Here is a 23,229-nt window from a genome sequence, read left to right as displayed (position 1 = left end):
ACAGGTGGGTCTGTTCCCCTGAGGACTGTACAGGTGGCCCCTGAGCACTGTGGTATATACAATGCCATCAGGATGCTGTGACTGGTGTCCTGCTAGGATTTAGCCCTCTTCCCAGTTGATGGCTCCCCAGGGACCGGACAATGAGTCTTCTTGTTTCTCAGGGAAAATCAATTGACGTAAATGTCAGCAGTTAATGTCAGAGTCCCTGAGGAGGTCATAGAGGGAGCAGAGGTCGCCGAGCATTGTCTATAGCCCCGGCCTCTGTACAGTATATAGAGGAATTCCTGCTTGAGCTCTGCCAAGACTCCTGAGAACTGAGCTTATATACTGTATGTATACTTACCTGGCACCTGCACTATGGGGTGTTACGGACACTTCTACCCTCCTGGAACACAAACCTCTGCACCCTGGTCTGATACTACTCCTTATACTTACCTGGCACCTGCAGCATGGGGTGTTACTGACACTTCTGCCCACCTGGTCTGATATTACTTCTTATACTTACCTGGCACCCAAACCTCTGCACCCTGGTCTGATGCTACTCCTTATACTTACCTGGCAACCTTATCCCTGCATCTGGGGCTAAAACTGGAACCTCCTAATTCCAACCTGTTGTCCTCACCACACCTTAGGCTGATCGTGGCATCTCCTTGTACCCCTGTGCACTCTGGGGTCATTCTTCCACCTGTACAATTTGTATTGCATCTTCTTATTCCTGTTAGCACCTTCACCCTGGATCCAGGTGTCATACTGGCACCTCCTCATTCCTGCCTGGCACCTTCACCCTGGGTCCAGGTGTCATACTGGCACCTCCTCATTCCTGCCTGGCGCCTTCACCCCAGCATCCAAGTGTCATACTGGCACCTCCTCATTCCTGCCTGGCACCTTCTCCCCAGCATCCAAGTGTCATACTGGCACCTCATCATTCCTGCCTGGCGCCTTCTCCCCAACATCCAAGTGTCATACTGGCACCTCATCATTCCTGCCTGGCGCCTTCTCCCCAACATCCAAGTGTCATACTGGCACCTCCTCATTCCTGCCTGGCGCCTTCTCCCCAACATCCAAGTGTCATACTGGCACCTCCTCATTCCTGCCTGGCGCCTTCTCCCCAACATCCAAGTGTCATACTGGCACCTCATCATTCCTGCCTGGCGCCTTCTCCCCAACATCCAAGTGTCATACTGGCACCTCCTCATTCCTGCCTGGCGCCTTCACCCCAGCATCCAGGTGTCATACTGGCACCTCCTCATTCCTGCCTGGCATCTTTATTCCACATCTACTGCCATCTCCTTAGAATTGTTTGGTACCGTCATCCGTGTATTCTGGGCAGTTATTGGCACCTGGCATCTTGGGGAGGTTTCCCCATCCTCAGGGTGCAGACATTACAGCTGATACAAGTCCCATTCTTTCTTACAGAACAGTGTGTAGTAGATCACCCACCATGCGGAGTCCCCTGGCTGGCAGCCCGGCGTTTATGGCACAGCCTCTGTGATGGGGGGCACAGCACGGGCCCTGGATCCTGCATATTTCTGGGGTCTCCATTATCCCACCCCCATCACATATTCTTTTCAGTGTGACAGCTATGGCAGGCTGCAGTTCATTCTACTACTGATGGGGTCTCCACTGTCCTCCTGTTTATCTACGCTTCATAAAATTCTCCAGAAAAGCTAAACACGTTTCCTCCAATCACTGAGCACTCAGGGGGCTTCACAGCAAAAATCCCGCCAGCGCCCCCTGCTGGTGCTAGTTCATGATGCCACATCTCACCATCCTGGGATATGGCCTGAGGCTACTATGGTTTAAGCACTGTCTGTGCCAGGTCTGTGCCCCCCCCCCCCCCCCCAACCTGTGGCTCTCTATTGCAAAACCATCACTCCCATCATGCGTATCTCATCACGATTTGAGTTGTAGTTTTGCAGCAGCCGGAGAGCCACAGGTTGGAGAACACAGATCGAATGAGATAGTCTTTAACCCATTGCTGCCCAGAAGGCTGTCAGGGCATGCTGGGAGTTGTAGTTGAAGTGCTAAAGGCTGTGGAACTGTTGGAAGATTTTGGGAAGGCTTTTGTCTACATATATTAAAGGGGTAGTTCAGAGAAAAAAACATTTTCTTTCAAACCAACTGGTGCTAGAAAGTGCCAGAAATTTGTGATTTACCTCTATTAGAAAATCTTGTGACTTCCAGTACTTATCAGCTGCTGTGTGCCCTGCAGGAAGTGGTGTATTCTTTCTACTCTGAAACAGTGCTCTCTGCTGCCATCTCTGTCCATGTCAGGAACTGCCCACAGCAGTAGCAAATCCCCATAGACAATTTCTCCTGCTCTCCAGACTAGAAAGAATACACCACTTCCTGTCGGACATACAGCAGCTGAGGAGTACTGGAAGACTAGAGTTTTGTGTTTTGTTTTTTTTAATAGAAGTAAATTACAAATCTCAGGCACTTTCTAGCACCAGTTTTGAAAGTTTTTTTTTTTTGCTGAGCTATCCCTTTAAGATTTGTTACTTCTAAGGTTTGTTTGTGATGCTGGGAGTTGTAGTTGCAGACATGTATCTTGTACTGGGCAGACGGTATACAAGATCACCATGTGTCCTGGTGGGGCTCGGCTTACAATCTCTTAAGGGCACAGAGCAGCCGCTCTGGATAAGAGACATAAGGAAATAGTAGTGATCTCTGCAGCAGATTCCAGCCATGATTTATACACCTGATAAGATAATAGGAAACCTTTCTTCTGGGTAATAACTCTGCATCTTCTGTATCCCACCCCTCATATATACAGCGATAAGAGCCCAACGCCCACACTCACCTGGGAGCAAGGAACCTACATTACATAGAAGGGAATTCTCTCATCTACTTCCTCTACTGCTGGGCTGCTGCTGTATCCCATTAATGTATCCCACCAATGTATCTAATCTGAGGTGGTCCTACCTGTAACCGCACCCAAATAGAATTCAGGATTGGTGCTTATAAAAGGAGCGGCTGATATCAGTCTTATATGATATAACACGCCAGCACTGATATAACCTCCAGACATTACATCATATGTGACTGATACCAGACGCTCCAGCACTGATATAACCTCCTATTACATCATATGTGACTGATATCAGCCGCTCCTCTTATAACGCTCCAGCACTGATATAACCTCCTATTACATATGTGACTGATATCAGCCGCTCCTCTTATAACGCTCCAGCACCGATATAACCTCCTATTACATCATATGTGACTGATATCAGCCGCTCCTCTTATAACGCTCCAGTACTGATATAAGAGGAGCGGCTGATATCAGTCACATAGGATGTAATAGGAGGATATATCAGTGCTGGAGCGTTATAAGAGGAGCGGCTGATATCAGTCACATATGATGTAATAGGAGGTTATAACGCTCCAGCACTGATATAACCTCCAGACATTACATCATATGTGACTGATATCAGCCGCTCCTCTTCTAACGCTCCAGTACTGATATAACCTCCTATTACATCATATGTGACTGATATCAGCCGCTCCTCTTATAACGCTCCAGTACTGATATAACCTCCTATTACATCATATGTGACTGATATCAGCCGCTCCTCTTATAGAGCTCCAGCACTGATATAACCTCCTATTACATCATATGTGACTGATATCAGCCGCTCCTCTTATAACGCTCCAGTACTGATATATCCTCCTATTACATCATATGTGACTGATATCAGCCGCTCTTCTTATAATGCTCCAGTACTGATATAACCTCCTATTACATCATATGTGACTGATATCAGCCGCTCCTCTTATAACGCTCCAGCACTGATATAACCTCCTATTACATCATATGTGACTGATATCAGCCGCTCTTTTTATATCAGTCACATATAATGTAATGTCTGGAAGTTATATCAGTGCTGTAGCGTTATAAGAGGAGCGGCTGATATCAGTTACATATGATGTAATAGGAGGATATATCAGTGCTGGAGTGTTATATAAGAGGAGCGGCTGATATCAGTCACATAGGATGTAATAGGAGGATATATCAGTGCTGGAGTGTTATATAAGAGGAGCGGCTGATATCAGTCACATATGATGTAATAGAAGGTTATATCAGTGCTGTAGCGTTATAAGAGGAGCAGCTGCTATCAGTCACATATGATGTAATAGGAGGTTATATCAGTGCTGGAGCGTTATAAGAGGAGCGGCTGATATCAGTCACATAGGATGTAGTAGGAGGATATATCAGTACTGGAGCGTTATAAGAGGAGCGGCTGATATCAGTCACATAGGATGTAATAGGAGGATATATCAGTGCTGGAGTGTTATATAAGAGGAGCGGCTGATATCAGTCACATATGATGTAATAGGAGGTTATATCAGTGCTGTAGCGTTATAAGAGGAGCAGCTGCTATCAGTCACATATGATGTAATAGGAGGTTATATCAGTGCTGGAGCGTTATAAGAGGAGCGGCTGATATCAGTCACATAGGATGTAGTAGGAGGATATATCAGTACTGGAGCGTTATAAGAGGAGCGGCTGATATCAGTCACATAGGATGTAGTAGGAGGATATATCAGTACTGGAGCGTTATAAGAGGAGCGGCTGATATCAGTCACATATGGTGTAATAGGAGGTTATATCAGTGCTGTAGCGTTATAAGAGGAGCGGCTGATATCAGTCACATAGGATGTAGTAGGAGGTTATATCAGTACTGGAGCGTTATAAGAGGAGCGGCTGCTATCAGTCACATATAATGTAATAGGAAGTTATATCAGTGCTGTAGCGTTATAAGAGGGGCGGCTGATATCAGTCACATATGATGTAATAGGAGGTTATATCAGTACTGGAGCGTTATAAGAGGATCGGCTGATATCAGTCACATATGATGTAATAGGAGGTTATATCAGTACTGGAGCGTTATAAGAGGAGCGGCTGCTATCAGTCACATATAATGTAATAGGAAGTTATATCAGTGCTGTAGCGTTATAAGAGGGGCGGCTGATATCAGTCACATATGATGTAATAGGAGGATATATCAGTGCTGGAGCGTTATAAGAGGAGCGGCTGATATCAGTCACATATAATGTAATAGGAGGTTATATCAGTACTGGAGCATTATAAGAGGATCGGCTGATATCAGTCACATAGGATGTAATAGGAGGATATATCAGTGCTGGAGTGTTATATAAGAGGAGCGGCTGATATCAGTCACATATGATGTAATAGGAGGTTATATCAGTGCTCGAGCGTTATAAGAGGATCGGCTGATATCAGTCACATAGGATGTAATAGGAGGTTATATCAGTACTGGAGTGTTATATAAGAGGAGCGGCTGATATCAGTCACATATGATGTAATAGGAGGTTATATCAGTGCTGGAGCGTTATAAGAGGAGCGGCTGATATCAGTCACATATAATGTAATAGGAGGTTATATCAGTGCTGGAGCGTTATAAGAGGAGCGGCTGATATCAGTCACATAGGATGTAATAGGAGGATATATCAGTGCTGGAGTGTTATATAAGAGGAGCGGCTGATATCAGTCACATATAATGTAATAGGAGGTTATATCAGTGCTGGAGCAGTTGATCACATATAGAAAGTTCTTAGCTAATACGCTTAGACTTTTAGGATGCATCAGGGTAATTGTTTTTGCCAATACATAAATTTACCAGACTTGTCTCCTTCCCCTGGTACACTGCTCTCTCCCTCTTGATTACCGACCACCACTCTGCTCTAATAGCACTGGTCTGGCTGGTGTATATATAGCTATAGTATACATATATACAGTATATTTACACTATATCTATAAACATTATAGCTATGTATACACCAGCCAGACCAGCAGGGAGGTGGTTGGTAATGGAGAGGGAGAGAGCAGTGTACCAGGAGAAGACGACAAGGTTGGGAAAAATATTTAATATGAGGAGTCTTACAGGTCTAGCTCTATTAGGTGGGACTCTTCTGGTTTATTAACCCATGGTGTGCCGGCCGTGTATACATCCATGTATAGTGACACAAGGAGATGTTTGTCCAGAGTAATCAGTGTATCTAAGCACCGGCCCAGGGTTGGCCCTATAGAGGGCTCAGCGTTTTCCGCAGGTAATAAGAGGGAGACGAGATTTCTGTTTGATTAGAATTATAGAAGTTAATTTGTCTCAGCGGACATGACAGCTGTCTGGGGCGCGGAGAACAGGAACCGCACACCAGAACTTTGTATCCAGATAACCGAGACTCTTATCACCTGCTAGTAATGGAGATATAATCACCGGGCCCCAGATAAGAGGCCAAATATTATCTACTATCACCTATATAATATACAACATGTGCACCTCCCAGGGCGTAGCACACTGCACAAGCTTAGATACATCCACTCAGCCAGCAGAGAATGTCATACAGCACAAGCTTAGATACATCTGCTCAATATACACCATCACACAGCACAAGCTTAGATACATCCACTCAGTATACACCATCACACAGCACAAGCTTAGATACATCCACTCAGTATACACCATCACACAGCACAAGCTTAGATACATCCACTGAAAGATTTGGATAAACTGGCTTAGAAGACAGTATCACACTTGAAGAGCTTAGATACAATATTTCAGCAGACAGTATCACACATGACTTGGAGAGATACAAAGAACAGGAGACTGTATCACACATGAAATGCTTAGATACATAATTTTAGCATTTAGTATCACACCTGGTAGGCTTGTATATATTAGTCTAGCAGAAACAATCACACATGATCATCTTAGATGCAAAAGCTCAGCAGACAGTATCACACTTGATTAGCTTAGATACATCATCTCAGCAGACTGGATAAACTAGGGGCTTCATAAGAAAACCCTTGCGTCATAAATAGCACATGGTATCACATAGGACTGGCTTAGATACACTAGTCTCCTAATCTTATTTGCCACCCAGCTTTTCCAGAAAGAGATTTGGCTGAATAATAAAACCCCAGGATAAGGAGGTGACAGATCACTAGGATGGTGGTTGGCGGTGAGGCTCAGTGGTTAAGGACGCCGCCGTACTGTTGGCCTAGTGGGCACACTCTGGTAATAAGGATGAGACGGTCTGGTGGCCACGCCCGGCGCAATTCTCCTGAAGAGCTGACATTCTCTCATCTGTTTGTTTCCCAAGGACGTTCCCATAAATAAGGAGGCAGCGGGCTCGGCGGCCATAAATTGTGGTGTTAAGTGGCGGCTTTGTGCTGGAGATGACAAGTTGTAAACTCCTCTCTCTTTGTCTTATTGCATCTCAGTAATAATGGGGCTCTAACCCTGACCCCAGCCCCCGCCATCCAGGGCAATAAACAAAGCCATGTCCACATCCAATGATTACCCTCCGCCCCGCCATCCACAGCACAATGACACAACTGATGAAGGAGGCGTATACACACCTATATACTAATCTCCGGCCATATATAACGGCTACAAAGACAGAAGCTATAGGAATATATATATGGTGCTGGGTATGGGTTACTATCTGATATCCCTGGGGGTCTAGAGGGGTTTTACTATTACTGGTAGTCAACAGTGATAACGGCGTTAAAGGACTGATAAAGGGGTCATTAGAAGTTACATGGTGGTTATGGTTGATATTTTATATCCCTGGAGGTCTACAGGGATTTACACATTTTTTTTTTTAAATAAACTGGGGTCAGAAAGTTATATAGATCTCCAGTCTTCCAGTACTTATCAGCTGCTGTATGTCCTACAGGAAGTGGTGTATTCTCTCCAGTCTGACACAGTGCTCTCTGCTGCCACCTCTGTCCATGTCAGGAACTGTCCAGAGCAGCAGCAAATCCTCATAGAAAACCTCTCCTGCTCTGGACAGTTCCTGACATGGACAGAGGAGTATTTCTAGAGGTTTGTGGTGGTTTTCAGTAATACCCATGATGGTCTGGAGGGGTTTACAGATTAATATATATTATCTTTGGTGGCCTATGGCAATGTTAATGGGTTAATACCCCACATGCCAAAAGGTGGGTTATAAAGGAGAAAGAAGTGTCAAGATTAGCCATGGTGCTGTATGAGTTAATAGCCTGTATCTCTGGAGGTCTAGGGGGGTATATGGGAGGTTATACGTCCGGGGGGATCATTTATAACTAAGCTCATCTGTAGCCTGAAAGAATCACACATGATAGGCTTAGATACATTAGATCAGCAGTGAGTATCAATATCATAGACACATTCTTGAAGTACTGTATGCAGGCAGTATCACACAAGACAGGCTTAGATACACCAGCGTAGGACCATAGCATCCTAGTCAGCCCTCCCAGCTGTTGTTGTAGTTCTGCTACAGTTGCAGAGCTGGGGGTGGTAGTGTTAGGGGGGTGTCTGATGTGACGGTGACCCTGGGCGGCCCGGGCTGGAGTGTGGCAGAAGGAGGCTTATTATCCCAGGAGGTTGGGCACAGAGCTTGCACTCTTCGCCCTCATTGTTCTGCGGACAATAGATCTTGCTGGATTAGTGTCCTATTAGTGTGAGGGCTTCATCTTCTGCCCCATTACCCTGAATGAAGAGATCTCCCCTCTGAATAGAAGGCTCAGTGTTATTACCAAAGTGCTCTCCTCCCCGCTGCCCGCGGATCACTGATCCGAGGGGGGGGGGGGCTATGGGACTTACAGGGAGTTTGTCTACAGGGCGGATATTTGGCTTCTGAAAGTGAAAACTGAGCGAGATCAAACAAGATTATTTATCAGAGATTATGATTATTAATGTGTGTGCCGAGCGGATTATTAGATCATTACTCATATTATATCATCACTTACCTTATGATGGAGAAAGAGGCAACGTCCACACTACAATCCGCCATCTGATAATCCAGAAAATCCCAGAAGCCCATACTGGTTTTTACCACTCAATGTAAATATAATATACAGAATAATTCCACAAGCTATAAAGCACAAGTTATATGAATCCTCCAGAGCTGCACTCACTATTCTGCTGGTGGGGTCACTGTACATACATTACTGATCTGGAGCAATTTTTAACGATTAATGACTAACGATAAGCGATCGCAAACGAGATTGTTTATGGTTAACCTGAAATCATTCACCATATTACACAGAACAATAGTCGTTAGTTACGATCGTTACTATGATCGTTATTGCGATCATTATTATGATTGTTTATTCCTTCTGATCCCAGCAAAACAATGAACAATGTGCAATTACACTGAACGATTAGTGAAAAAATGCGGAACTGGAGCGAACGAATGTGTAATTACAGCGAACGATTAACAATAATTTTAGGTTCAGGTCTAAATCAACAATCAATGACATACGAACAATTTTTTGATTGTTGCCTGCAATTACACAGAAGGATCATTGTTTAAATTTGAACGATATAACGATTTTTCGCACGATAATCGTCCCGTGTAATAGGGCCCTGAGTTACATCCTGTATTATACTCCAGAGCTGCACTCACTATTCTGCTGGTGGGGTCACTGTGTACATACATTACTCATCCTGTGTTATGTCCTGTAATCACAGTTCTGCAGGCTTCAGAGCAGAAATCTCCCAGCAGCCCTGCATATAGGCTGTTGAAGTGATTTGCATTCTGAGAAATCATTTTCCATCACTTGCAGGGAGGGTAAATAAAGTATCAGTACGGAAGATCCAGATCATAGCAGGTTGTTTGTAACATTGCTAGGACCTCAACCTGCGGTCAGTGACTAGAGACCTTTATTATTTATATTCTGGAGGTGATAACCAATCCCATCCCTACTATTCATTCTAATATATCTGTAGTAATCTGCAATCCAGTATGACCGCCATCTTGTCAGGACCAGGACAGGGGTTAGGGTGAGTACTCTCTGGAATCTGTAGGTGCTCTGCCCGATGTCCTGGGGCTTACGCCATTTGTAACTTATATCAAGTAATAGGAGAGGAGACAGATTGGTGCCGTCCTTGTGGTTAGCCTGAAGAAGATGGTCAAGATGAGATGCACTGTAACAAACCCTCAGCTGTCAGGTCTGTAGAAGTGTTTGGATATGTTCCTATTTACTGACAGCTAGCAGAGGTCCTGCTGATGGTGAACATTGAAAAACATAAAGCCTATAGGATACAGAGGAGACTCACCTAATCCAGCCGCCCGTGACCTCACATTCATTGCGGGTTTGAGGGAAAATTCTCGGACACTTCTGGAGTCACCTCAAAGGCGGTGATACAGGATGATGGCTGCCGGTTACTCAACAGGAAATCTCCAGCACTTCTACAGGGAAATCCACAGAAATTGTGGTGAGGGGTCGGCACTGTGGATCTTTCTAAAGAATCTTAAAAGAAAAAAAAAAAAAAAAGAAAAAAAAGTCAATTTTTCCGAAATTTTCTGTGAATAGAAAATCAGTTCCATTCATTTAAGGGTCAGTTCATACAACAGACTTTGCAAGCGCAGTCCATGCCATGGACCCCACTCCAAGTTCCACCTGTCCCATGCGTGACAAATCCTATTCAATTAATAAGACAGGTGGAATTTCAAGCGGGGTCCAAGGCGCAGACTCTGCTTGAGATTCCATGCAAATTCCGAAATTGTGAACTGACCCTTTAAGGCTATGTTCCCACATAGTATTTTTCCTCAGTATTTTGCAACCAAAACCAGAAGTGGATTGAAAACACTGAGAAGCTATGTTCTCACACTGAAACTTAGTTGAAATTTAGTGGATGGCTGTCATTTAATAGGAAATAATTAGTTATTCTAAAACAACGTGCGTTATTTGCTGCTGGAATCAGATGGGTGGACATATATATATATATATATACACACACACACACACTTTTGATAGATCACAGCTCCTACACTGGTAGACAGTATAGAAAATGCTTTACACTGTCTCTGAATATGTTGGCTTGGAGGAGGACTTAGGGGAGGTAGACGGGGTCTTGAATCCTGGAGTGATCATCAGGACCAGAAAAGAAGATGCCGCCCAGTGTGAATAGGGCTGTCACACTTTTCTCTACCGGAGCCTCACCATGGAGGTACTCTAGACGGACATAGCTATCAGGTGTACCAGAGGGAAAGATTAAGTTATGCATGCACACTCTGATTTAGTGTAGGAAGGCACACATGGGTCCTGGCCTCCAGGCCAGGCCCTGGACAAATCTCCTCAGAAAAGTCTCTCTCGTGTGGTGCCTCAAACTGTCCAGCCACCAACTACCTGCCCCAACTAGATCCATCCCCACTATATATACCTTCAGGGGGCTCTGATTGGACAGACAACTAAGGAAGCCCTCTAGGATGTGCCAATAACCCACTGAGGTACCTAGATCAGGGATTGGTGTACATCACAAAACATCATACAGTGGCATCAATAAGAGAGGAATACATAAAAACAGCAAACGACACCGTCAACCTTTTGACAGTTTTCTCCTTCAGCCGTGGAACATAGGATGCAAGTTACAGTGACACCTATTGGTGGGAACAGAATACTACAGACTTCAGACTGTATAGATAAAGCAGTGGACACCTGCTCTGGGACACTGCATATCTCCAGCAGGAAGTGGGGTATTCTCTCCAGTCTGACACAGGGCTCTTTGCTGCCACCTCTGTCCATGTCAGGAACTGTCCAGAGCAGGAGAGGTTTTCTATGGGGATTTGCTGCTGCTCTGTGCAGTTCATGACATGGACAAAGGTGTTGGCAGAGAGCACTGTGTCAGACTGGAAAGAATACACCACTTCATGCAGGACATACAGCAGCTGATAAGTACTGGAAGACTGGAAATTCTTAATTTACAAAATCTATATAACTTTCTGTCATCAGTAGATTTAAAAACAACAAGAAAAAAAATGTAAGTGTGAACATCCCCCAGCGCCATTGTCAGTCTTTATATGTAACAAATCAAAGACATCCTGGCTGCTCCCTTGATTAAACTATCCCTGGACCGATGATCCCCGGTGGCGGCGGCGGCAGTGATTAGTGCTGGTAATTATTTCATTTTAATTTTGTGCGTCTTGTGGACAGAAGATAAGAAGTGTTTTATTTTCCACTTAGCAATAAATCAGGCCCCCCCCCCCCTGCCGCGAGCTCCGTCTGCCACCACCATAACTACTGTGTAAGAGAGAGCAGTGCGGGTGGCTGATATACACAGATCAGTCACACAGCCCAGACTGGAGAGTGCAGTGTGCCGCCATATTGGTGTGTATGAGCACTGGAGTCATATGTGTACTTATGGCAGAAGGCTGAGTGATATTATTTATTGTTATTGTATGGCTCCAACATATTCCACAGCGCTGTACAGAGAATGCAGGCACTCCCATCAGGCCCAGTCCTAGGAGATTGCAATCTAATCTGAGGCTGGTGTACATATGAGGCTGGTGTACATATGAGGCTGGTGTACATATGAGGCTGGTGTACATAGGCTTCCCTCACCTCTACCATTCTGTGGTGAATCCTGCCGCCATTGATTTCAATGATTTCATTTGATTGATTTTCAATTACCTATACGTAAAAAGAAAGATCTATCAATCAAGGCTGGTGGGGCAGGATAAAAAAAAAACGACTAGGGACCGCCCTATTGACTCCTGGTACAGGCCACAATGAAGTGATAACTGGCTTTAACTTAAAGGGGTACTTCAGCAAAAAAAAAAAAAAAAAAAATCAAGATCAACTGGTAGCAAAAAGTTATAAAAATTGGAAAATTACTTCAATTTAAAAATCTTTAGTCTTCCAGTACATATGATCTGCTGTATGTCCTGCAGGAAGTGGCGTATACAGTCATGGCCAAAAGTTTTGAGAATGACACAAATCTGATATTTTCACATGATCTGCTGCCCTCTGGTTTTTATGTGTTTGTCAGATGTTTTTATCACATACAGAAATATAATTGCAATCATATTATGAGTAACAAAAGCTTATACTGACAGTCAGAATGAGTTACTGCAGCAAGTCAATATTTGCAGTGTTGCGCCTTCTTCTTCAGGACTTCTGCAATTCTCCCCGGCTGCTCTCAATCCACTTCTGGACCAAATCCTGACTGATAGCAGTCCATTCATGCACAATTAATGCTTGCATTTTGTCAGAATTTGTTGGTTTTTGTTTGTCCACCCGTCTCTTGATGATTGACCACAAGTTCTCAATGGGATTAAGATCTGGGGAGTTTCGTGGCCATGGACCCCAAATCTCTATGTTTTGTTCCCTGAGCCATTTAGCTATTACCTTTGCTTTATGGCAAGGTGCTCCATCATGCTGGAAAAGGCATTGTTGATCGCCAAATTGCTCTTGGACGGTTGGGAGAAGTTGCTCTTGGAGGACATTCTGGTCCCATCCTTTATTCATGGCTGTGTTTTTAGGCAAGACTGTGAGAGAGCCGATTCCCTTGGCTGAGAAGCAACCCCACACATGAATGGTTTCAGGATGCTTTACAGTTGGCATGAGACAAGACTGGTGGTAGCGCTCACCTCGTCTTCTCCCAATAAGCTGTTTTCCAGATGTCCCAAACAATCGGAAAGGGGAGAAAATGACGTTCCCCCAGTCCTCAGCAGTCCACTCCCTGGACCTTTCCCCCAGTCCTCAGCAGTCCACTCCCTGGACCTTTCCCCCAGTCCCCAGCAGTCCGCTCCCTGGACCTTTCCCCCAGTCCTCAGCAGTCCGCTCCCTGGACCTTTCCCCCAGTCCTCAGCAGTCCACTCCCTGGACCTTTCCCCCAGTCCCCAGCAGTCCGCTCCCTGGACCTTTCCCCCAGTCCTCAGCAGTCCACTCCCTGGACCTTTTGCAGAATATCAGTCTGTCCCTGATGTTTTTTCTGAAGAGAAGTGGCTTCTTTGCTGCCCTCCTTGAGACCAGGCCTTGCTCCAAGAGTCTCCGCAGTCTCACAGTGCACAGTGCAGATGTCCTCACACCTGCCTGCTGCCATTCCTGAACAAGCTCTGCACTGCTGGTAGCCCGATCCCGCAGCTGAAACACTTTTAAGAGACGGTCCTGGCGCTTGCTGGTCTTTCTTGGGCGCCCTGGAGCCTTTTTGGCAACAATGGAACCTCTCGCCTTGAAGTTCTTGATGATGTGATAGATTGTTGACTGAGGTGCAATCTTTCTAGCTGTGATACTCTTCCCTGTTCGGCCATTTTTGTGCAGTGCAATAATAACTGCACATGTTTCTTTAGAGATAACCATGGTTAACAGAAGAGAAACAATGATGCCAAGCACCAGCCTTCTTTTAAAGTGTCCAGTTTGTCATTCTTACTTAATCATGACAGATTGATCTCCAGCCCTGTCCTCATCAACACCCACAGCTGTGTTACTGGAGCAATCACTGAAACCATGTTAGCTGGTCCTTTTAAGGCAGGGCTGCAATGATGTTGCAATGTGTTTTGGGGGATAAGGTTAATTTTCTAGGCAAATACAAGTAATTGCTGTTACGCTGATCACTCTTTATAACATGCTGGAGTATATGCAAATTGCCATTTTAAAAACTGAAACAGTAGACTTTGTAAAAATTAACTTTCGGCCATGACTGTACTTTCCAGTCTGACACAGTGCTCTCTGCTGCCACCTCTGTCCTTGTCAGGAACTGTCCAGAGCAGGAGATGTTTTCTATGGGGATTTCCTAACATGGACAGAGGTGGCAGCAGAGAGCACTGTGTACGACTGGAGAGAATACACCACTTCCTGCAGGATATACAGCAGCTGATAAGTATTGAAAGACTGGAGATTTTCTAATAGCAGTAATTTACAAATCTGTATAACCAACTTCTTACTTCCCACCACTAATCCCATATTTGCTGGTGGCTGTGGATTAATCCCTTTAAGGAGGGCGCTCCCCGCAGGCGCAGTACCTGTTCCCGTGAGAGGTTCTCATTGTGGTCGGAGATTCACACCTAATAATAATATTGACACATAGAGCAGCACATTTCCCCTTCACATTGACTGTGCTCCATGCACTATGACCCTGGGCGCTGATCCAGAGCGCACTGTGTAAACTCCTCTATATACTGCGCCTCCATCTCTGTTTGTCGACTAATTATCAGTTATTAGGCAGCAGATAAGGTGAGACGGGCGCCATTCACCCGCACCACTAAAGCTTTTATTAATTTACCTGCGGCTGGCACATCCTCATCCTCACCGTCAGCTATAGAGCTGCATGGGGACCTGATCCATCCGTATACCATAGAGGAGTACACACCCAGATACATCCATATACCATAGAGGAGTACACACCCAGATACAGGAGCAGAATCCAGCCATATACCATAGAGGAGTACACACCCAGATACAGCCATATACCATAGAGGAGTACACACCTAGATACAGCCATATACCATAGAGGAGTACACACCCAGATACAGCCATATACCATAGAGGAGTACACACCCAGATACAGCCATATACCATAGAGGAGTACACACCCAGATACAGCCATATACCATAGAGGAGTACACACCCAGATACAGCCATATACCATAGAGTAGTACACACGCAGATACAGCCATATACCATAGAGGAGTACACACCCAGATACAGCCATATACCATAGAGGAGTACACACCCAGATACAGCCATATACCATAGAGGAGTACACACCCAGATACAGCCATATACCATAGAGGAGTACACACCCAGATACAGCCATATACCATAGAGGAGTACACACCCAGATACAGCCATATACCATAGAGGAGTACACACCCAGATACATCCATATACCATAGAGGAGTACACACCCCTGATACATCCATATACCATAGAGGAGTACACACTTCTGATACGTCAGGGCTGTGGGGCCGGGGGAGGAGACGACACATGATGGGGACAGACTATATTAGGATTTATTGTTATGGCTGTACCATCCAGGACTGCAGGATACAGTATTGTAGGGTGAGCAGCCGCTATGATGGGAGAGAACTTGGCAGAACTATAGTCAGTCTTGTTGGTGATGAGTTTACTATCTGTATGTCAGGCGACGGCTTCCCTTGGTTTCGGCCGTTTATGTAGTCACTATCAGATGAGATACCATGAAACCTACAATTCATTTCTAAGGTTTTTATTAGTTTATTGTTTCGTCCCCATAATCTGTCATTATCTCCATTTTATCTTTTCTGCAAAGAAAATAAAAGTTCAATGCAAAGTTATCAGGCAGGACTGGATACTAGGATGCAAATGGACGCTCCCCCATCTAGTCACTCGGTGGATGGCCGCTCCACCATCTAGTCACTCGGTGGATGGCCGCTCCACCATCTAGTCACTCGGTGGATGGCCGCTCCACCATCTAGTCACTCGGTGGATGGACGCTCCTCCATCTAGTCACTCGGTGGATGGACGCTCCTCCATCTAGTCACTCGGTGGATGGACGCTCCCCCATCTAGTCACTCGGTGGATGGACGCCCCCCATCTAGTCACTCGGTGGATGGACGCTCCCCCATCTAGTCACTCGGTGGATGGACGCTCCCCCATCTAGTCACTCGGTGGATGGACGCTCCCCCATCTAGTCACTCGGTGGATGGACGCTCCTCCATCTAGTCACTCGGTGGATGGACGCTCCTCCATCTAGTCACTCGGTGGATGGACGCTCCTCCATATGGTCACTCGGTGGATGGATGCTCCTCCATATAGTCACTCGGTGGATGGACGCTTCCCCATCTAGTCACTCGGTGGATGGACGCTCCTCCATATAGTCACTCGGTGGATGGACGCTCCTCCATATAGTCACTCGGTGGATGGACGCTCCTCCATATGGTCACTCGGTGGATGGACGCTCCTCCATATGGTCACTCGGTGGATGGATGCTCCTCCATATAGTCACTCGGTGGATGGATGCTCCTCCATATAGTCACTAGGGTGTGTACACACTCACCCGTATAGTCCTTTGGGTGTATGCAGGTTCATCCATATAGTCCTTGGGGTATATGCACACATCCCTATACTTTCAGGTGTACAAGTAGATATATACACACCCAGGTGGTCAGGCATATGCTGATGCTTTGCTCCTTTGGGGCATGCACAGACAGCAGGTATTCTGGATCTGATCATCAGATTGCAGTGCAGTAATGTGGGGTCTTCTCTTGCAGCCTCGGCCCAGGCAGGACTGATGGGCAAGTGCAGGCGGCCCCGGACGGCGTTCACCAGCCAACAACTGCTAGAACTGGAAAACCAATTCAAGCTCAACAAGTATCTGTCCCGACCAAAGCGATTTGAGGTGGCGACCTCCCTCATGCTGACCGAAACGCAGGTAAAGTGGAAAACTATCATATTGTCTGATCTCTATTGTCTACGCTCTGATCGTTTCTGGGGGGGTTAACAGATTATTATTATTATACATAGAAGTAGCTGTAGTTTTATGTTACAGCCCTGTTTTGCTAGTAAAGCTTGTACCAGATGCAGCTGTGCCCTCTAGTGGCCATCAGTGGTAATACTTACAAACTCAGTGGTAGTTTTGCTAACTTTTTTTTAGAACACTGCAGATCCTGACTTCCTTATTGATGTCCGGATGGAAAATTTGTATCCAATCCCCTCTGTGTGCACTACACCTCACAGCTGAAGATTTGCTACAGTTGCATCCATAATTCACTGCTCTGATCCAATGAGAGGACCACAGTGCTGTTGTGTTCAGCTCACAGAGCGTTGGATACAATTAGAGATGAGCGAACCGGGTTTGGGTTCGAGTCCATCCGAACCCGAACGTTCGGTATTTGATTAGCGGGGGCTGCTAAACTTGGATAAAGCTCTAAGGTTGTCTGGAAAACATGGATACAGCCAATGACTATATCCATGATTTCCACATAGCCTTAGGGCTTTATCCAACTTCAGCAGCCACCGCTAATCAAATGCCGAAAGTCCGGGTTCGGATGGACTCCAGCATGCTACAGGTTCGCTCATCTCTAGATACAATTGTAACAAACCCTCAGCTGTCAGGATGGAGTCATTTATAAGGATTTCACTGTATAATCGCCCTCTCTGTCTTCGTTTCCAGGTAAAGATTTGGTTTCAAAACCGCAGGATGAAATGGAAGAGAAGCCGGAAAGTCAAAGAACAGGGGGCATCCGGCCAAGGGGACAGACAGAGATCTGAGGGCAAGACCCCAACCAAAGACGGGCAGGATGAAGAGGAGGAGGAGGATGATGACGAGGAAGAGGACGACCACAGAGCAGAGCGCAGCCCGGAGCTACTGCAGCTTCCTACCCAGCGCAGCTACAGCCCAGAGTCATTCTGCTCTGAGGAAGAGACAGCAGCCATGTCCTCTCTATAAGGGACAGACACACAGACAGCCGAGACCCCAGGATCTCATTTATTTATTGACCACGGACTGACGCCTCCATAGACATGTGGCGGTGGAAATATTTAATTTATATCTATTTAACTATGTGCAGAGGTTTCGGGTAGGGAAGGGGATGTGAGGGGTTAAACTACACTGGTGAGCTCTTATGATATAGAAACTTATAGGGGAAGGGGGGTAAGATCTGCAATTTCTTAAAATAACCTAAGTTTTAATCTACTCTCCTGTGAATGGAAACATACTGCTTTATACCAAAGGTCTAGACAATGCTCTGTGAGCTAAACAACCCGGAGCCCAGACTGGCCCATTAGCTGCACTGATACACTGTAACAACCTGTCAGGGCAGGAAGGAGGGATACTGGGACTGCTGAGGTGTCTAGCTGAAGACTGGAGGCAATTGTAACAAACACTCAGCTGTGGGAAGTATTAGGTCTGTACAGGTTGCCAGCCCTGGTATATAGGGAAGAATTCACTGACAGCAAGCAGATATATTAGGAAGTGAAACACATTGTAGAAGATACAGGAAGATACGTGGAAGAACTGGAACTGGAACACTTACACATGGTAAAATATAAAGAGATGAGAAACAGAACACTCAGTACTAGAATCCTGGCAGCTGGAGAAGATGGCCTGGAAAACATGGAGACAGCCAGAGGCCACATCCATCCTCCCCAATCACCGGGATTCAATGACTGAGCGGTTGGGTTTGCAGGAACTTCCTATAAGTTTCCTTTAGTCATATAGTGTGAAATTCCTTTAATCTGGCATCAGTGGGGCCTAACAGATATCAGATTATCAAATAACCTGGATTACTGGATGGTCATAGATGGTGTAATAATAATCCAGCATTAACGGGACCTGACAGGGCAAGATCAGGATATACAGGGTTAGCAAAGCTAAACTAACCCCCTAGGCCGCCTGCCGATCCAGATGAGACACTTCACATGATGGCCTCGCTATTTAATGGGTACACCGGTGTCAGAAAGTGTAAGAGATTTGTCCTTTACTTCTATTTATCTCTAGTCTTCCAGCACTTATCAGCTGCTGTATGTCCTGCAGGAAGTGGTGTAGTCTTTCCAGTCTGACACAGTGCTCTCTGCTGCCACCTCTGTCCATGTCAGGAACTGTCCAGAGCAGGAGAGGTTTTCTGGTTCAATGTTTTTATTAGGTTTTTTAAGAACATATTACAAAAGAGAAAATCTATAAGCACTGACTTTAGTGCCAACAGTATAGTTAACATGTGTGTACAACAAGCTAACATATGGGTTAACAAAAAATATAGAAACAATAGTAATAACATTTGGTATATTATATAGATATAAAATTGTGGTAACATACATTCAGCATGGTAGAATTACATTACAGGTGTAGCACCTCCTGAGCAAATAAGTGTAAAGTATACTGGACAGTTTCTGACATGGACAGAGGTGGCAGCAGAGATCACTGTGTGAGACTGGAAAGAATACACCACTTCCTGCAGGACATACAGCAGCTGATAAGTACTGGAAGACTGGAGATTTTTAAATATAAGTAAGTATAAACAAATCTATATAACTTTCTGACACCAATTGATTTGGAAGAAAAGATTTTCTCCGGAGTACCCCTTTAATGGCTCTCATATTGGTTGCACCAGATCCATGGTCGTGTCCAGCGATGTCACATTACCAGCACTGTATAAGGAGAGCCAGGCTGCAGATCTAGAGATGGGGGAACTACAGGTGTCAGCAGGTCGTGTTGTAAGGAAATGCTGCTTGATTTTGGGTCATATTTGGGTAACGTTTGCAGAATTTCCTTTTCATGCTCATTTGTACATTAGGTGGCGCTGTTTAGATGATTCAGTAATTTTTGTTGCCTTCTCTGAATAAAGCAATATGGGAAGTTAATGTTATAATAAACTTATGAGAATTTATGTAATAATAGAAAGGGGATCCTTCTGGCTCATTGTGCTGTAGGTATGGCGGTATTATGATGGCACTGTATGGCCATATGATAAAATTACAATAAAAACCATCACAATGGTGGGCAGGGCTACTGTGCTTGTTGCTTTGGGCCCCATAGTGTACAGCGGCCCTGCTCATAGCCATTGACTTATTCTGCTCCCATATGGTCGGCACATGGCGGCGGTGCAGTCCGACGTCCTCTCCATATTGTGGGTGGTCCGGTGGTCCCAGCGGCCTCAGATCCCGTAAGCCTTTCACATTCTTGTTTATTATTGCAGAATGGTTATGATGTGTAGGACGGGAGATGGACGGGGTCAGCCCATAAGATTATTGACTATAATCTAATCATTGAGTGCTGTGACCCCAGTATAAGCCCCGGCGCCCTCCACTTCTGACCCTGAAGTCATCGCTCAATCTTTATATCCCAAGGAACAGAAATAGATTAGAAAATTTATGGGGCTGGGAAGCAGTATATAGCAAACTGAAAGCCATTACACTTATATACATTTATATTCTGTGCGATCCCAGCATGCTTCACTTCCTAATGTATAACACTCAACAAGATGCTATTACCCAGCACCCTGCGTGTACAATGGAAAAATACAATAAGAAAATTGTTTCTATATCAATTATCAATACAACTAATATATACAAACATACATATGCTGTAGTGATCCTGTATTATACTCCAGAGCTGCACTCACTATTCTGCTGGTGGGGTCACTGTGTACATACATTACATTACTGATCCTGAGTTACATCCTGTATTATACTCCAGAGCTGCACTCACTATTCTGCTGGTGGGGTCACTGTGTACATACATTACATTACTGATCCTGAGTTACATCCTGTATTATACTCCAGAGCTGCACTCACTATTCTGCTAGTGGGGTCACTGTGTACATACATTACTGATCCTGAGTTACATCCTGTATTATACTACAGAGCTGCACTCACTATTCTGCTGGTGGGGTCACTGTGTACATACATTACTGATCCTGAGTTACATCCTGCATTATACTCTAGAGCTGCACTCACTATTCTGCTGCTGGGGTCACTGTGTACATACATTACTGATCCTGAGTTACATCCTGTATTATACTCCAGAGCTGCACTCACTATTCTGCTGGTGGGGTCACTGTGTACATACATTATATTACTGATCCTGAGTTACATCCTGTATTATACCCCAGAGCTGCACTCACTATTCTGCTGGTGTGGTCACTGTGTACAGACATTACATTACTGATCCTGTACTCATCCTGAGTTACATCCTGTATTATACTTCAGAGCTGCACTCACTATTCTGCTGGTGTGTTTTAAACGCTTTTTATTTGGGGAAATAAAAATGTAAAAATTCAGAAATATTCATGGATACACGTTTGTTCTATAGAATAACAAATGGAAGCCACCTGTCACCCAGTAAAAATTCATAGAGAAGGATGAAAGGGAAGGGGGTCAGTGGAAATGGAAGGACGTGTAGATTTACATTGTGCTCCCGACTGCGCGGTGACAGCTTTAATTTGCAAAGTACAAGCATTAAAGTGATGGATGTGGTGCTGTAATTCCTGCAGAGAGTGCTGGGCGTCAGGATCCTGGCAGGGGCCGCTCTTATTTATGACTCTACTTGGGAGAGATGGGCAGAGGGCCCGATGCTGCTGCTGGTGGCCCCCAGCCACTGATTTATGGCCCCCGTGGAGCATGACTCACCGTGTATACACAGACTGATCACATTAGAGCTTCATTAATCCCACTTACCCCCAAATCTCAGCCGCCGATCCGCTCTGCTATATGGGATACACCTGTAATGTGCGCCACACACACCGCAGGCAGCCAGAGGCCACCATGCCCGCAGCCAACCAGAACCAGAGGCCGTCATGCCCGCAGCCAACCAGAGCCAGAGGCTGCCATGCCCGCAGCCAGCCAGAGGCCGCCATGCCCGCAGCCAGCCAGAGGCCGCCATGCCCGCAGCCAACCAGAGCCAGTGGCCGCCATGCCCGCAGCCAACCAGAGCCGGCGGCCGCCATGCCCGCAGCCAGCCAGAGGCCGCCATGCCCGCAGCCAGCCAGAGGCCGCCATGCCCTCAGCCAGCCAGAGGCCGCCATGCCCGTAGCCAGCCAGAGGCCGCCATGCCCGTAGCCAGCCAGAGGCCGCCATGCCCGTAGCCAGCCAGAGGCCGCCATGCCCGTAGCCAGCCAGAGGCCGCCATGCCCGTAGCCAGCCAGAGGCCGCCATGCCCGTAGCCAGCCAGAGGCCGCCATGCCCGTAGCCAGCCAGAGGCCGCAATGCCCGTAGCCAGCCAGAGGAAGACATGCCTGCAGCCAACCAGAGCCAGAGGCCGCCATGCCCGTAGCCAGCCAGAGGCCGCCATGCCCGTAGCCAGCCAGAGGCTGCCATGCCCGTAGCCAGCCAAAGGCCGCCATGCCCTTGGCTGGCTAAGTGGTTGTCCAGACTTAGAAAAACATGGCAACGTTCCTTTAGAAACCATACCAGTCTTGCCCTCAGTTTGTGTGCGTTATTGCAGCTTTGTTCCATTGAAGTGAATGGAGCTGAATACCACACACAACCTGAGGACAGGGATGACATTTTTTTTGCAAGAAAGTAGCTGTGTTTTTTCCTAGAGAACCCCTTTAAATGGCTAACAGCCTGAGTTGTGACTGCCTTAACAACACCAGTGCCCATAAGAGGAGCGACCCAGCGGTCTGGCAAACCCACTCCACTGATATAGTGCAACAGCAACAATGGCCGCCACACAGCCCCACACCATCTTCTTGTATGAAAATGTCCTACAGCTGTGGCGCTGTGTCTGTGGGGCGGCCATTGTTGCTGTGACGCTGTGTCTGTGTGGCGGCCATTGTTTCTGTGGCGCTGTGTCTGTGCGGCGGCCATTGTTGCTGTGGCGCTGTGTCTGTGTGGCGGCCATTGTTGCTGTGGCGCTGGGTCTGTGCGGCGGCCATTGTTGCTGTGGCGCTGGGTCTGTGCGGCGGCCATTGTTGCTGTGGCGCTGGGTCTGTGCGGCGGCCATTATTGCTGTGGCGCTGTGCCTGTGCGGCGCCCATTTTTGCTGAGGCGCTGTGTCTGTGCGGCGGCCATTG

The 23,229-nt window shown here is 46.1% G+C and overlaps 1 protein-coding gene and 1 long non-coding RNA gene across 2 annotated transcripts in view; one reads left to right on the top strand and one right to left on the bottom strand.

Annotated features, from left to right (window-relative positions):
- LOC138800673 (motor neuron and pancreas homeobox protein 1-like) overlaps positions 1-19,851 on the top strand; it is a 21,484-nt gene extending 1,633 nt beyond the window's left edge. Inside the window, exons 2-3 of the mRNA XM_069982521.1 lie at positions 16,990-17,150; positions 17,892-19,851. Of these exons, the coding sequence (XP_069838622.1) occupies positions 16,990-17,150; positions 17,892-18,167 (437 nt within the window). The 3' untranslated portion in view covers positions 18,168-19,851. The remainder of the gene's footprint in view (positions 1-16,989; positions 17,151-17,891) is intronic.
- LOC138800674 (uncharacterized) overlaps positions 1-23,229 on the bottom strand; it is a 185,935-nt gene that overhangs the window by 160,188 nt on the left and 2,518 nt on the right. Inside the window, exon 2 of the long non-coding RNA XR_011364497.1 lies at positions 10,074-10,267. This is a non-coding gene — a long non-coding RNA (uncharacterized lncRNA). The remainder of the gene's footprint in view (positions 1-10,073; positions 10,268-23,229) is intronic.

Source organism: Dendropsophus ebraccatus, chromosome 9 (assembly GCF_027789765.1).
Source record: "Dendropsophus ebraccatus isolate aDenEbr1 chromosome 9, aDenEbr1.pat, whole genome shotgun sequence".
In the NCBI taxonomy this organism is placed as follows: domain Eukaryota; kingdom Metazoa; phylum Chordata; class Amphibia; order Anura; family Hylidae; genus Dendropsophus; species Dendropsophus ebraccatus.
Note: the sequence above shows the minus strand (reverse complement) of the source record. Positions and strands in the feature narration are given on the sequence as shown.